Source organism: Psittacula echo (assembly GCF_963264785.1).
Source record: "Psittacula echo genome assembly, chromosome: 3".
In the NCBI taxonomy this organism is placed as follows: Eukaryota; Metazoa; Chordata; class Aves; order Psittaciformes; family Psittacidae; genus Psittacula; species Psittacula echo.
In genome coordinates this window covers 7,296,288-7,313,387 of record NC_137736.1, presented here as the reverse complement: position 1 = coordinate 7,313,387, position 17,100 = coordinate 7,296,288, and the positions used below count along the sequence as shown (strand labels likewise).

Here is a 17,100-nt window from a genome sequence, read left to right as displayed (position 1 = left end):
ATGGCCCTCAACAAGTCCATGCACGCTCGCAACCGGTACAAGGACAGGCCGCCCGACTTCGCCTACCTGGCGGGCAAGTACCCCGAGTTCCAGCAGCATGTGCAGACCACCCTCACCGGCAGGGTGAGGTACGGCCCGCGCGGTGGCAGGGGTAGGCCGGGCCGGGCCGTGCTGTGCTGTGTGTTGCGAGCGGGAGGGGGCTGGCTCCGCTTTAAGCGCTGATTTGTACTTTTCAGCCTGAACTTCAAGGACCCCGAGGCGGTGAGAGCTCTAACGTGCACCCTCCTGAAGGAGGATTTTGGGCTTACGATTGACATCCCCGTGGAAAGGCTTATTCCGACCGTTCCCTTGAGGCTGAACTACATCCACTGGGTGGAGGATCTCATCGATCACCAGGATGCTGGCGAGCGAGTCGTCAGGCGAGGCATTGATATAGGTACTTGGAAAAACAATGTTTAGTGTGATGTTTGCTGTCAGTAAAACTAGCTGTTTAGGCTTGTAACACGGCTATATCTAAACGTGAGTTTTGAGAGACAGAAAAAGCTGAGCTGTGCTTGCCGTGGGGAAATGGGCAGTCTGACTGCGTTGGTATGTCGTTTGGTTTCTTTGGTGGGTAGGGTTTCTCTGCACAAACACAAGCATGGCCATAGCAGGCAACTGTTGAGCTTTTTGTGGCCTTGAACTTTCTTGAGTGTAGCTTTGTGTGGTAGGTAAAAATGGTGCTGCCACTAACACAGGCAAAAATGTCACTTAAAATGAATTGAAACAAAATGGCAGTTCTTCTCAGTTTTCTAACTAGTCAATTATGTTAGCCGTTATTAACTTTGCTTTAGATCTCTACATGAGTTTGTCAGTTGCATAGCAGTGTTTTCTAGCATTTGTTTTAATAATGTTTTTCTGTTGTTTCAGTTGTATTTGACAGGTAAATGATCTCTCTTTATAAACTGTATTTTTTTTTTCCAATGCAGCTATTTTTATGAGCTAAATTGGAAAAGGGGCTTAGTTAGAAACAAGGGCAAATGCTGGCAAAGCTGTATTTTGGTTGTAGATGATCAAAGATTTTCTGTTCATTGTTGAAAACAAAATATTTTTTAAACTGGACTGAGCATCCACAGGTGGATGATGTCTCCAGTGCCATTTGTTCAGTTTCAGTATCTGGATTGTTGAATCATAAAATCAGTGAGGTTGGAACAGACCTTTAGGCTCAAGTCCAGCTGTTCCCCAGCACTGCCAAGGCCACCACTAACCCATGTCACTGAGGGCCTTGTCTACATAGTGTGTGAACACTTGCAGGGACGGTGACTCCAGCAGTGCCCTGGTCAGCCTGTTCCAATGCCTGAGCACACTTTGGGGAAGGAATTGTTCCTCATCTCCATCTAAACCTCCCCTGGTACAGCTTGAGGCCCTTTCCTCTTGTTCTGTCACTTGTTACTTGAGAGCAGAGACCAGCCACAGATCTGCTATAGCCACCTCGTACTGAGTCATATCTGGACAATCTGGATAAAGCAGCAAATTAATGTGAACAGTTACTCAGTAGAGATGGGCGTTTATAAGATGTACACTTACGCACAGAATTTGGTTTTCATTAGAAAAAAAAATGGCAAGCTCTGTAAGAGATAGAAACTGTATTCCACATGCAGATAATAAAACTGGTATTTGGAGTCCAAATTGTGGGTGATTCTGCATGAATTATGTAAAAGGCACCTGTGATAGTACATTTGGATTTAGTTCACACCCTTTATTTTTGTTGATAGACTCTTCCCTTAAGATTTCAAAGTTTGTTTTTAAAGATTGTTTTCTGCTGAAGTAAACTCGTAATGAAATTGAGAGAAGCTGGAATTTCCTCTCTTGACTTGTGTTTTAATGGTCAACATTAAAACTTGGAAGTTACTGACTCCCTCAAAGCTTGGTACTGTTTTTTTGATGTTTGCTAGTATGAGTTTTTTTTTTCTTTTTAATGGAATTTTTGATCTCCTGAAATGTACTGACTTGTACTTCTAGCTAGATTTGTGACGCATACAAGCTTTGTATCATCACATCGTGTGTGCATAGCTGCTTTCCTTTCATGACTTTTAAACTTGTTAGCCAGCTTGTATGCATTTGATAGTAGGTTTCATTTTTGAAAACGATTTCTATGAACTTCATCATGGGCAGAAGGGACAGATCCTTTAAGTCCTCCAAATATTGCAAAATCTTCAGTTTGAGTCTGTAATGAGGGTTGATGTTCCAACTCCTGGGAAGCAGTAAGTCATCCAGGAGGAACGTGGATGCTGCAGGAGCGCCTCAAATAACCACGCGCTTTTGTATACTGGCAGACTTTGTTAGTTATGCTTCAGTAAGTCAGTATAACAGTAGACTCATGATACACCTCTGAACTCAAGGTTTGTGGTGGTGAGGTACCTTTCCCTTTTCTTGTATCTTGTTAGTCCTAAGTTTGACTGTCATGGGTAACATGATCACCTAGATATGCCATAGTTATGAGGAGGAATTATTTTGTGCTCTCGTGTCTTTCTGTTTGTTACCAAATTTTTCTCTGTTGCATCTATCTTTTTAGATGTCTTAACTGGCATTTCTGTTTCTTTGACCATTTTGGGCATTAGGGAAATACAGTCTGAGGGTGGTGAGGAACAGGTTGCCCAAAGAAGTGGTAAATGCTCCATCCAGGTTGGACAGAGCCTTGGGTGATGTGGTCTAGAGTGAGGAGTCCCTGCTTATGGCAGGGGATTGGAACTGGATGATCTTAAGGTCCTTTCCAACCCAGACCATTCTGTGATTCTATGGAACAGAAATGTTTGTAGGGTTTCTTTGGTTGTGGGTTTGTTTTTTGTTTGGGGGGTTGTTGTATGCATTGAAGTAATTTATTTGTGGCAGATAATAGAAAAATGCAGAAGAAAAATATATATGTGATTGATAGGTTCTTTTTTTTTTTTTTTCCCCAGTAAAACCAGAATATATTTGGCTTTTGCTATATAAGTCAATCACTGTCATATAGAAAAAAAAATGTTGATAATTTACTAAAAAAATTATTCCAGATTATTAAATTCTTTATTTTATTAAAAGTGTATATTTGACAATGCTGTATTTCAAATCAAGAAGATAAAGTTCATTAAAGAACTGAGTAGCAGATGATTATTAATGAACACTTTCTGAAATCAGTTCTTTTTGTTGTAAAAAGTACATACTTAACAGGCACACTGTGTATAATAGCAGAGACTTCTTTTGCCTGTCTCATGCCTTTTCACTTCTGCAGGGACAGGGGCATCTTGCATATACCCGCTGCTAGGAGCAACTTTGAATGGCTGGTATTTTCTTGCAACAGAAGTGGATGATATGTGCTTCAATTATGCCAAGAAGAATGTGGAACAGAATAACTTGTCTGATCTTATAAAAGGTATGAGGTAATAACGTATTTAGTAGCACCGGGTGGTCCATCCATCAAATTTATGTCTGTCCAGTTTAGAGACAAGGATGTCATGTGGGACAGTGTTACAAGGGAAGCAGAAGAACAGATATTCAGAGATAAAGCATCACATTTCAATGTCAGTAATTTTAAATGTGAAGAACTTAATATATGGAGAAGTGCTAAGTGTTTAGATTATAAGACAGGGAACAATATGTTAATGTATTTTTAAAATGAACCATCCTTCTAATCTCATAGGAGTTAAAATTTGATTTTCTCTGGTCTATAGATTTCTGTACTCTGAAATGCTTGTGACTTACAGAACTGCAGCTTTGAAGTTAGTTCTAGGTATTATTCTTGCTACATATCACCTGAACACCTTGGTGATAGTCTGCTACTCTAATAACTTTGTTTTCTTAGGATTGTGATAAACATGGTAAACGTTAGACAGAGAGGAATGCCTTCTGCCTCTGTTCTAAATATCTTCATTCTGTGTGAATTATCTGTGAGTTGCAGGACTGGTAAAGTCTGTAAGAAGTCCTGCTTCTAGTAATCTTCACACATGCTTTAACTGGACTTCATCCATATTTAAGTTCCTGCTCCTTGGGCTGGAGTTCCTGTGGTCTTCAGCATGTGTGTTACAGGACTTGACCACAGTTTCCAAGGGAATGACAGCCTTTGAGGAAAGGCATTGGAGATCTACATTAGATGTTTGCTTTCATCCTTGTAATGGGGAATAAATAATAAGTTGGTGGACCCTAATAAGCAGAATGTTTTCCAGAAAGGAACTCTCATCTATTTCTTTTGTTGTGATTCTGATAAGTTGTTTAAGACTGCAGTGTGTTTAAGGCTACAGTGGTTTTGGTGTGTTTGTAGTTGCATCGGAGAGCTCAGTATAACTCAAGTAGTTCCTATTGTTTTAAAGAGTCTGGTGTAATTCTGCTACTGTCTATAAACAGTTTGTTTGTATGCTGATCTTTGAACTGAAGTCTCTTTTTGCATGTTGAGATTTGTTACGTTTTTTGGTAGAAAGTATTGTTTAGAAAGTACGGTTTTTATACACTGTATTGTTTCAAGACACACTGAAATGTGAATGGTGTGCTAGATAAAATATAAAGTTCCTTACTGACCAAATTCCTGTTTTCTATTAGTGGTTAAGGTACCACAGAAGACTCTTCTAATGGATGCACTGAAAGAAGAATCTGAGATCATTTATGATTTCTGCATGTGCAACCCCCCTTTTTTTGCCAACCAGCTGGAAGCGAAGGTAAGCTACCAAGCTAAATGTTGCATATACTCAGTGGTCAGTGAGTGGGAGGGTAGCACCAGTTTAACCTCTTCCCTTGAGGGAGGTTGAGTGGAAAATCCCAAATCATTATGACATAGCATTTAAGTTTTCTTTTTCCATACCCACTGGCTCCAAAGGAGCTTTGGGAAAGTTAAAGGTTGCCCTTCCTAAAGTGGAAGATGACCTGTGGAATTCTTTCACAGGTTCTTACTGTCTTAGAGCATTAGTTTGGAAAATAGCTCTCGTACATCCAAAATCAGGTGCCTGTTGTGTACCAATGGTACAGAGGAATTAGCTTCTGGCATTGTACCTGTCTGTGCTTTTTGTTTCCTTAGTGATCTCAGCAATGTCATACATGTCAGAACAGTTCTTTCAATACCCACTGAATACAGTCAGAAATGTAACTGTATAGTATAGGGCAGAAAAAAATTTAAGTGTTGAAATTAAACACTATAGATTGTGTAGACGCATGTAACTAGCATATCATATATGTTTGAACCACACATTTCCTATTAGCAGGATAGTGATATGTGACAAGTAACTTACCTAGGTTTGAGATTGTAGGGAATTCACTCAGTTATGCTTATTTTGAATGTATTTGTCTATTATCCATGGTTATTATGGGGTGGGGAGGGTAACTAGAGGTGCTTGCTACCCATTAAAGATTGAGGCACAAAGCAGTGTACAAAGCAGCCTAATTTTTCATTAAATGTTCATCTCAAGTGTTCTCTTTCATCCAGGGAGTGAATTCTCGAAATCCACGGCGTCCTCCTCCCAGTTCTGTGAATACAGGAGGGATCACAGAAATCATGGCTGAGGGGGGAGAACTAGAATTTGTCAAAAGGATTATTCACGATAGTCTACAACTTAAAAAGAGGTTACGGTAAGTGCTTTGTTCCAGTTAAAACACAACCAATCAACCCCCTTTTATCATTTGCACATGATTTCTGCCAAAGAAACAGATATTTTAAGTATGAATGTACCTGTGGTCGGTGGTATCTGTTTTGTTTGTTTAATGATACATACACATCAGGAATTAGTCTCAGCTTATATAAGATTAGTTGTTCTTGAACATGAAAGGTTACAACTCATCATTGGAGGTATTTAAAGGGAGAAGGCACAAAAAGCCTGTACAAGTGACACCTGTAGCTTGCAGCTGAATTAGCACACATGCTTGCTAAATACAGTCAGGTGGATTCTTAAGGGCTTTGGGGTTGGGGGAGAATTTATGACATTGCCTGTTCGTTATCTAAAAGTTTCTGTCTTTTTGTGGCCGAATGTCGGTAACTTGCAGCTGAAGGACACTATTGTAGTGAATGCTGTCTTGGGTGAACATAAGCTGCAGGAAAAAACAGATCTTTTGAACAAGATGAACAGATGGCATATCCTCAGTTTTCTGACTATCAGACTTCCGCTCCCTCAGTTGTGTATGTTATGATTCTGGCTCTTCTGGAAGATTCCTTTTAATTTTTTGGTTTTGTTTTAATACCTTTCTAAATTACAGCTGCTAAATTTTTGCATGTGTGTGTTACCGCAGTTTCATCAGTGCCCTAAGAAGAGGAAATACAGTCTGCTTTTCGTACATTGAAGAAGTGTTTTGCTTTTGGTTTATTCAGACCCTGCTAGGCTTAGCGTTGCATTAAAACCTCATCTTCATCTGTCGAATACCAAAATTTTTCTTTAGAATGCTTTTTTTCTAGTAATAGGCCTGAAAAAAATTCAGACTGTATTCAGTTTTGGGAAAGAACAAGACAAAGCAAAACTGCATTGGGCTGTGTTAGAAATGCTTCTATGTTCTAGTGGTTTGAAAACAGTTGAAAAGGTTTGCAGAGGCTGCAGTTTTGCAAACCTTGAAATATGGGGCTTTTTGGGGCCTTTATTTTTTTTTTTTTCCTTACATTATGGTTTTCCTTTCTTTGTCACCCTCAAATCTTACAAAATATAAAAGCAGGATAGATAGTATGTCAGAGTGATAAAATAGAGGTTTTGATGTTTGGAAGTGGTTGTGTAAGGTAGGGCAGAGGATTCATCTGTGATGACTTCTTGAAAGGCCATAGCAACATGATTTCTGGTTCCACATGTTGTATGCAGACCCAGGAGAAACTTGCTTTTGATAAGTTGCTGTTTGATGACCTTGAAAGGAGGAGCAAATATAGTAGAGAGCTGACTGATGTTACTTTCAAGGCAAGAAGTCTTTGCCTTGAAAAAGTGAGGTGGAATTACGAGGAATGCATCATTCCTATATTGCTCCTCTTTGCAGCACCACTTCTCTAGGAAAAAGGAGGGTATCTCTGATCTGATAAATCTGATAAATGCTTAAAGCATAGAACATACCCCAGATGTGGACTGTGTATGAGAGTTAGGGAAAATAAGAGTCTGTTACAGAAAGAACAGTTCACTTAAAATACAGTTCACTTAAAATACTGTTTCCTGTTTTGTTAAAGATAAGGTTTGGCCACTCCACCAAAGGGCAGTGTAACGAACTGTTGGTAAATAGAGATTCCCTTGGGCCAGGGAATGTTTAGATACATTAAAGATGTGGAGCTGAGTGGAAGGATGAGATTCACCAGAAGGGAAAATAAATGTCTTTCCTTTTTCCCTCTGTTTGTGTTTCCTCATGAAGTACAGGCTAGGTGATGGAATCCTCGATAACAAGTTAGAAATGAGCAGAAGTGGTAGTCGGGTGTTTCTGAGGCACAAATGCTTGTCAATAGTTGAATATTCCTTCTTACTCTGATTCATTCTCCAAAGAAAGTGGAGAAATTGAACAACTTATTGAAAGGGGTAACATCTTCCACATAACTGAAGTCACTCTTTGAAACAAGATTCTTGGTTGTTTAGGTGCTGTTTCAATAATAGCTTTAATGTATTTTATAGAATCACAGAATGGTTTGGATTGGAAAGGACTTTAAGATCATCCAGTTCCAACCCCCTGCCATGGGCAGGAATACCTCACCCTAGACCATGTCGTCCAAGGCTCTGTCCAGCCTGACCTTAAACATTGCCAGGTGTGCCAGGCATGGAGCATTTATTTACCAAAACCTCAAAGAGATTCCCCTGTCCAGTTTGTCTTTAAGCCTTCTGTTCCAATATATGTTGTACCATGTCCTAGCTGCTGTGTTTAGGAGTGTGATTTTTGTTGTCTTTTTGTGTGTTTTTGAAATCTCCTACTGTTCTTGCAGGTTTCTGAAGCAAACAGTTCTTTCTGGTAGTTGCCACTTTCAGTTGACCTGTCTTTGTAAAATACTTTAATGTGTTCTTTGCAGATGGTACAGTTGCATGTTGGGGAAGAAATGCAGTTTAGCACCATTGAAAGAGGAACTTCGAATCCAAGGGGTGAGTTCGTGCATAGTCCTGTATATATATGTTCTGTGCAATATATACTGTGTTTCAGTGCATGTGGGTAATTATTATTGAATTATTTTATTGAGCTTTTTATTTGCAAAGTGAAACTGTGATTCGTTGTTAGGGAAGCACTTAAAGTGGTTGAGATTTAATTATTGTAGATTCAAAGCTGATACATAAGTAGCATGTATTGTCTCCAGATTTATGTTTTTATCACGTGTAGGAGCAGATCTTTGTCATGCTAGGGATGATATGGATCAGGATCATACAGGGATCCTGATTTGAAATAACTTTAGCAGGGCTGTTGTTAACAACCACAAAAATATAATCTAGCTCTCTTTCCTCTTAGCTAACATGAAATCTAGCAATTTGCATGATAAAAAAAATGCTAACGTCATTCAAGAGGCAGCACTGGGATTTTTGTGTTCAATTCTGGCACCAAGTAAAATTGAACCTCGTGCTACTCTTCTTATGCAAGAAGGCTGTGTAAGGACTTCTTAATGGCTTTCTGGAGGAAGTGTAGTCTTCTCTAATTTCCATACAAAGAAAATGTTTGAGTTTGAGAGAGCTGTTCTTGTATATGGTGGAAGGAAAGAGAATGCCTGTGAAATCAGTTCCCAGAAGGATGAACTGCAGGCCAGAGGGAGTCTGTAAACTCAGTGCCAAAAGCAGATGCTGAGCTAGGCACAAAATTTCAAGTATCTGACATCTTGGTTGTTTAGGTGCTGTTTCAGTAATAATCTTTAATGTGTTTCATGGAATCACAGAATGGCTTGGGTTGGAAAGGACCTTAAGATCACCTAGTTCCAATCCCCTGCCATGGATAGGGATGTCTCACCCTAGACCATGTCACCCAAGGCTCCGTCCAGCCTGGCCTTGAACACTGCCAGGGATGGAGCATTTACCATTTCTTTGGGCAACCTGTACCAGTGCCTCACCACCTTCCCAGTAAAGAACTTCTTCCTTATATCCAACCTGACATCCATGAGCCATGTCAGAAAGAATCTCCGTTTCTGTCATGAGAAAATGACTCTATGCTAACTTTGTAATTTTTAAATATTTGAAAATGTGTGCAGAAAAGCAGTGTTGTTTATGAATATGAAAAGAAGTTTGGTATTGCTGCTTTGCACAGGTTCCTAAAGTCACCCATACTGAATTCTGTCAAGGACGCACCATGAGATGGGCACTGGCATGGAGTTTCTATGATGATGTACAAGTACCTGTAAGTTGCTTAATTCTGGTTTGCTTGTCATTATCTCTGCCTCTTACTTGAGGAAGGGCCTAATGAGCTAGGACCACTGTGAAACAAATTGTCCTTCTTCAGACCGGAACATTGGATGTGCAGTGGGATTTCTTAACTGGCCACCAGTCTGTTAGCAGTCATTAGATGTGATTCAGGAATAACCTGTGTTCAGGAAGGTGTAAAAGAAGCCTGTGTAGGAACTTACTGTGGGTTTCAGTGAAAGTAAAGATCACTTGTAATATACTTCAGATAGCAAGGTTGTAGTATTAAAAATATGCCAAGTATGGGACCAGATTTGAGCTTTAAGCTTCCCTCTGAGAACTTGGTTTTAATTTAGCAAATAGATTTGGTACCAACTAAACTTGAACATGCCTAGCTCAAACTTGCCTGTGAGAATGTAAGTGGAGCTTGTTTACCTTGCGTGAGCCAGTTGCTTTTCTGGATCCATATGTACACATACTTGAAGATAGGTATAGACAATAATCAGCCTTATAGAAGATGGAAGTAAACCTTCAGTGAACTTTCATCAAGATGTGGATATTAGCACTGTTCTCAAGAGTAACCACACTTTTTCAGCTCACAGAGAATAGTTTGAAGGAACCAATGAAACTTTTTGGCTAACGTCTGAAGATAAACTCTCTGTCCATCAGGCTAGTGTAAGGTGCATGATCCTGCTAGCTGGTTTTATTCTTCTGTTAGGTGTTTTTAATCTAAAACTCTTTGAAGTGAAGTGAAACACAGGCCATGTCAATGACTGTTTAGTGGCTTACATTTTACTCTTCATAGAATCATAGAATCAACCAGGTTGGAAAAGGCCTTAAAAGATCATTGAGTCCTACCATTATCCCAGGACTGCCAAGACCACCGTTAAAACATGTCACTCTTAATCCCATGTCTTCTGAGTACAAAAGCCTCCCACTAACACTGCATAACTTCATAATTTGTTTTTCTTTCTTCTTGTAGTCACCTCCCTCTAAAAGAAGAAAATTAGAAAAACCACGAAAACCAATTACATTTATGGTCTTGGCTTCTACAGTCAAAGAGTTATCCATCAAAGCTGCAGCTATGCGTTGGGATGCTGTAGAAGCCATTGCTGTTGTTAGAGCCTGGGTAGAGAAGATTCTCACTGATCTGAAGGTACAGTATTAAGTATTACATGTTAAAACAACACCCTTCTTGAAAGCATACCTGTGAGGACAGTATGAAGTTCTGCTGTTTTCTGCAATAGGTTCAGCACAAACGTGTTCCCTGTGGAAAAGATGAAGTTAGCCTGTTTGTGACTGCCATTGAAAACTCCTGGATTCATTTGAGGAGAAAGAAACGAGAGAGAGTAAGGCAATTACGAGAACTTCCTCGAGCTTCTGAAGATGTTCTGCAAGCAATGGAAGAGGAAAAAAACAGCCAAAAGAGTGAGAGCAATAATTCAGGCTGTGAAAACTCCAAGACTGAAGACTCTGAAATGAGGATTATGGCACCTGATGAGGGTGTCCAGTTGACCACAGGTGATGAGCTACCGGAAGAATCTGCTGCCAAAGAAGAATGTGGTGAGCATGTGAAGGAAGAGGAGACAGAAGCAAAGCAGGGAGAAACATCACTTGGCAAAGGTTCCAGTAATGCAAAGGAGGAATCTTGCTCTTCAGAGGTATCTAGCAATCTGACAGTTGAAAAAGAACAAAGCCCCAAAGAAACTAGTAGATGTTTTCTCTTTAAGTGTTTAATGAATGTCAAGAAAGAAGGAAACGATGTATTAGTAGAAATGCATTGGGTTGAAGGACAGAACAGAGACTTGATGAACCAGCTGTGCACATACTTACGGAACCAAATTCTTCGACTGGTTGCTAGTTAGTCCTTTTTCCTACTTTGGTAAAGTAAGTCAGTCCTCAAATTTTGTAAACTATTTTTAATGGATTAAAATTTTCAGTTAGCAAAACCTGGCTTTCCCCCTTAAAAATAATATTGAAATGGAGCTAGAAGTCCCTTTAATATTTTAAATAGCTTTGTCAAAGCTGCACTCCATTGGACATGAGGTCATGGGGAAGTAACAGATTTTGTGCTGCAATTGTAAAACTACATGTTAAAGTGAAATATGTCGGTTTGAGTATTTCAGATAGCAACAGTGCTTATTCTGGTATATTTTCTGGTATAATAGACATATATTGTTACTAAGTAGAAATCTTTACTGAAATGTTTTCTTCAGTATTTTGTCAATAATAAAGCAGGAAATGGTTAGTCTGCTGTGGGAATTGTTTTCTACAGCGAGGAGTCTTCAACAAAGGATTTACATATGCCTCTCTTCGCTTTAATGCATTCAGCCTTTGGTCTGCAGAGCTGGATACATCCTCCAAGGGTCAATTCATTAAAATAATCAGTTCAGAAGAAACAAGTGTTGTACCTTTATGATGCTTGGACTTTGAAACACAAGCTGCTGTTAGCATCTGGTTTTGTAAACTTTGTTTTAACAACAAAATGAGCTTTTTTTGAGCTGCTTGCTTTAAAGAGGTTTTATCTATGTTGGCTGTTCCATTAGACCATTCCTAACACTAATTCGAATAGAATTGTCTGAAATAACAGCAGTGTTCTTAAAGGATGTTGCTTCCATTTAATATTTTAAGAGATTGCTTTAATGACAGGAGTGAGAGCACATGCTCATCTTTGTGGGCCAGAAATTCCTTATGCAGGACAGAGGGTATAGAAGCTTTAGGCTGTTGCAGAGGTAGACAGCTAGAAAGAAGGCTGCTGCCTGCACACTTGACTCCCTGCTCCTTTTTGCCACCAACTGTTTTCCCAGCATTCCTGGGCCAGTGACCAGTTCTTGTGAGGAGAGAAGATGAGGGACATGGATCTTGGGTGCCTCAGAGAGGGTGTGTGCATGTATTTGAGATGATGTGTACTGGCAGTGCTTCACATGAAGTCAGCCTCCTGAGCTGTGATCCATTTCTGTGTGAAGATGTACAGAATATGGAGAGAAAGTTCTCTCTAAGGAAGAAGTTTTTCCCTGTGAGGGTGCTGAGGCGCTGGCACAGGGTGCCTGGAGGAGCTGTGGCTGCCCCATCCCTGGCAGTGTTCAAGGCCAGGTTGGATGGAGCTTGGAGCAACCTGGTCTAGTGGAAGGTGTCCCTGCCTGTGGCACGGGGTTGGAACTGGGTGAGCATTAAGGTCCCTTCAACCCAAACCAGTCTGGAATTCTGTGAAAGTTTTCCTCAGAAAGTGGAACATGCATGTGTTAACCCACAGTAAGAGATGCACTGCTGGTGGACAGAGGGAAATGCTGCATATGTTTGTGCTGCTGGAACCACTTTGAATGTTCACCCGTAACTCCTGGTGTTTCTGGAAAGATTAATTTGTTGTCTTAAGTTGAAATTAAAAGCAACTTGGAAAAGCCTTCATTTTCTCCCTCGAGTCTTGGTCCTTATGTATCATGCTTCCTAGCTCTGCGGGTGAGGATGGACAAAGACCTGCATTTTTTGGGTATTGCAGTTTTCACATAACTGCTTCTGGCACTGATGTCATTGGGGAGAGATAAAACTACTCTTTTAGAATCCAGAGAGGTTATTTTGGCTAGCTGAGCCATTCAAAGCAGAAAGCAAGGCCGTTTGTCCTTTGTACTGTTCCATCTTTATCATTTCAGTCTCGTCCTGCAACGTTGAAGAAGCTCTACCAGGTAAGTCTGTGTGCTTGTGCAAGGTTGTTTTGTTAAAGCAGACTCTTTTACATCGCTTCGTTAATTACCTGTGTCTTTCATGTGTATGATAACATAACGTACACTCATGAGTGTTGCTTAAACAAAACCAGGTATTTTTATTCAGAAAACCAGTCACCCGGGGTTTGGATAACTGTTCTAGGAGTTCTAACATTGTCTTGACATTTCATTTAAAACAAATACTGTAGCGGGGTACTGTTTAAGTTTGAACCCATTGCAGGGGTGATGGGTTCAAACTTGAACAGGGGAAGATCAGGTTAGATATAAGGAAAAAGTTCTTTACTGTGAGGGTGCTGAGGTGCTGGCACAGGCTGCCCAGGAAAGTGAATGCCCCATCCCTGGCAGTGTTCAAGGCCAGGTTGGAGAGAGCCTTGGGCAACCTGGTATAGTGTGAGGTGTCCCTGCTGATGGCAGGGGGGTTGGAACTGGATCATCTTGAGGTCCTTTCCAACCCAAACCATTCTATGAAATTCATTGACAAAGGTGAGTGTGGCCTTTGGGGAGCCAATCCTGTGTTGGGAACGAGGAGCAATTAAACCCTGTGAGCGGTGTGGGACTGCAGAAGCAGCAATGCTGCCGCAGGAGCTGTGGGTTACACGGGAGTGCGGGGCGGTGGGTACCCACCTTGCTGCGGGAATGCCTTCCCCGCCGCGGGCATGCGGCGGTGCGCGGCTCCCTCCTGGCCTTCCCCTGCCTCCGCTCTGGCTGCCGCCGGGAGCTGTCTTGCGGCACTGAGCCCGCCCGGCGGCCGCTGCGGCGCGGGGGCGGAGCCGGGGTTTGAATGGCGCGGCGGGAAGATGGCGGCGTCCTCCCCAGGGGCGGCTCCGCATCGTCGGCCGCGGCGCCCCGCAGGGGCATCTCGGGCGGCCCGGGGCGGGCTGGCCCGCTCGGCCCCGCCGTTCCCTGCCGCCGCCCTGTGCTGAGCCCGCCGCCCGGCCTCGATCTCTCCCTGCGCTGCAGCGGCTGCTCCGCCACTGGCTCAGCAGGTATCGGCGCAGCCTTCCTTATCCTTCCTTCCCTAGGGTCCGGGCCGGGAGGTGCGGGGGTGCAAGGGAAGCGGGGCTGTCCCGCTCGGCCTGCGGGCCGGTGCCCGTTGAGGCAACATGACGCTGGGGCGGGCCCGGGCGGTGCTGAAAGGGGCAGGGCGCTCTCTGAGCCGCTCCCAGGCCGGGGTTCGGGGCCTTGGCCCGGGGCCGGCTCGCCCTCGGGTGGAAGTACCGTGCCCTTCCCTCGTGAGGGCAGCGGCTGCAGCCGGGGTACGTTCTGATGGTAGCATGGGCGGTAGCGCACAAATAGGAATCGAAGGATCTTGCAGCCTTATTCACACTCTGGTTGAGGAAGGCAAGAAAACGTGTGTTCTGTGCGCCCTTGTGAAGTCACGCTGCTTTCACTGTGTGTCATTGAACAGCAGCCTCATTCTTGGCTTGGCCTCTAGGTGCTACCATAATACAGACAATCAGTATTGTCTGCGCTTTTTGGTATATGATACAGGGCTGAATTGTGTTTCTAAATTGATCCAAGAACACAATAAGCTGATATTGTGTCTAGAGGCATTGCTTTAAGTGGTCCTGGTTTGTGCCCTGATACCTGCAAATGTAGAAAAGTGTTTTATTACATGACATCTTGACCAGATATATACACACACACACACAAAATATCTAGGATGTTATATAAACATCTCGTGTTATATAAATATCTTGTGGCAAGATGTCATATAGAGTGGGCCTGCCGCCAACCAGGACCACTGTAAGTGATGCTTCTAGATGCAGTACCTCTTACTAGTTCATTGTGCTCCCAAATCGAGAGAGAAATCAAGATGTACACAGCATCATGGTGTATCTGACATCTAAAATCAAGCTGTTTGTATAACATCTTGTGACTTCATCTCTTCTGCAGTTTTTCTGTAATCCTTCAAAACATTTACATCCTTCAGCCTCTTCCCCAGTCCTGTCACATCTTCTCCCTGATATGATTATGTTCTGCAAGATCCAGTCTTGTCAGCTTCTGCACATGGAGCTGAGCAAGGCAATGTGAGTATTTCCACAGGACAACTCCTCAAAGACCACTGAGTAAATGGCACACTTGTGTCCTGCTGGCACCACTTTTTTGAATGGGTTTCCTTTCGGAGAAATCTGATGTCTAGGGCTTTTACACAACACTGTGCATCTTCCTCGTTTTGAGTGTGTATTTTACTCATTCCTTAGCATTTTTTCTAGCAGGTAAAAAAGAGATTAGTGTCAGTGATATACTCCTGTACACAGATCTTTAAAAACCTAGGCACAAGTTTCCAGCTCATGTTCAGTGCTGACCTGCAGATGTTCTTCGAACAACAGAATCACGTAATCCATTCCTTATTTCATCTTTTACATGTAGTTCATTGGTTTTAACTTTAAGAAAGAAGCTTGAGATCCCATCATGGATGTTGTTTTTATGTTTCTGAATCCTAATTCTGCCCTATTAATCACTTTTTGGTTTTGCATGGGAATGTTTTCAGTAGCAGGGGGGGCTACAGGGTTGGCTTCTGCAAGGAGCCGCTAGAAGCTTCCCCTGTGTCTGACAGATGGACCCATCACATGGACCTAAGGCCAAGCCCATCAGTGACAGTGGTAGCACATCTGGGATAATGTGTTTAAGAAGGAGAAAAGTTGCTGCACAACAGCAATTGCAGTGGGAGAGAGAGCGAGAATATGTGAGAACAACTCAGCAGACACCCAGATCAGTGAAGAAGGGGGGCAGGAGGTGCTCCAGACACAGAGCAGAGGTTCCCATGCAGCCCATGGAGGTCCATGTGGAGCAGATATCCACCTGCAGCCCATGGAGGACACTATACTGGAGCAGGGGGATGCCCAAAGGAGATTGTGACCTGTGCGAAGCCTGCGCTGGAGCAGATCCTGGCAGGACCTGTGGCCCTGTGGAGAGAGGAGCCCACACTGGAGCAGGTTTGCTGCAGGACTTGTGACCCCCATGGGGAACCCAGCCTGGAGCAGCCTGTTCCTGAAGGATGCAGCCAGTGGAAGGGACCCATGCTGGAGCAGTCTGTTTGTGAAGGATGCACCCCATGGAAGGGACCCACGCTCAAAACCAGTAGCAGCTTATCTCCTGTAGTGTTTCTGATCTAGCCTGCCCTAGTGCTGTAAGCAGTGGTGGGAAACTCCTCTCAGCTCTTGGGATGTGCCAGGAAAAGAATGGCTGCAATAGAGACAGTACACAGAACTGCTCATTTTGCATTTCAGTTTGATAAGGTCTTTCAGACTGTTTTATGGGAACTATATAGTCACAGGGAAGGCGTTCCTGTGGATTGGAAACCTCTCAGATGAAGTAAGGGACAAAATGTTGAAGTTTTCTTACTGATTTGGAAAAAGGGAAGAGGAGGGAAGGGAGGAGGCAATATCTGTAGCCAGTCGAAAATCATTTAGGGTCATAAAGACAAGAAATGAGACAATAATTAAGCTAGAGGTACTGGCCATGTGGTGGAGATGCTCATCAGTGCTGATAAACTGAAGTAACACACATTGTACAGAGCAGCTTGAGCTGCTTGTTTGCTTTGTGCAGACTTCTTCATACATTCGTAAAGCAAGACAAAGGCTGGGCAGTTCTGTGGTATCTGAGGATTACTGAGCTCTCTGTAGCAGTATAGGTAAAGATGAGATGGCAAATATGTTGTAACGCTGTTATATTAATCAGTGCTGAGTATGTATTTGGTAATGGCTGCTCTGTCTCAAAAGCAAATATCAGAGCAAGTGTTTGGTGAAGAAATTATTTGAATACAGAAAATCTTAGAGCAGGAAAACTTCAAAAAATGATTTCAGGAGATAAGCAGAATGGTGAAACATCCATAGGAAATACTGAGAGAAAGAATAGGGAAGATGGTTTCTTCTTACCTTTCCTCATAACAGAGGAGCTTGCAAAGAAGTTTGACATTTAGGTGTATAACCTAAGTGACCTCAGGTTCAAGGATGATACTTGACTTCTTTGGTTTTTCATTTTCTCATCCTAAAGGGCAACATCCACAGGTAAATATTCCTGAAGAACAAGCAGACAAGTTGCTCCTTGCAAGCTGGGGTCTTCCCAGAGCAGTTCTGGAGAAATACCACAGCCTGGGGGTAGTACAGATGTTTGAATGG

General features: G+C 42.4%; 1 protein-coding gene across 1 annotated transcript; it reads left to right on the top strand.

Moving 5' to 3' along the window:
* On the top strand, nucleotides 1-11,292 carry METTL16 (methyltransferase 16, RNA N6-adenosine; the record flags this gene model as incomplete). The annotated part of the gene is made up of 9 exons (XM_080614247.1): nucleotides 1-128; nucleotides 237-436; nucleotides 3,251-3,391; nucleotides 4,552-4,667; nucleotides 5,429-5,571; nucleotides 7,955-8,024; nucleotides 9,166-9,255; nucleotides 10,240-10,413; nucleotides 10,505-11,292. 9 exons carry the CDS (start codon nucleotides 1-3, stop codon nucleotides 11,120-11,122), a joined length of 1,680 nt encoding a protein of 559 aa, XP_080470373.1. The 3' UTR covers nucleotides 11,123-11,292.
* Between the last annotated feature and the right edge of the window lie 5,808 nt (nucleotides 11,293-17,100).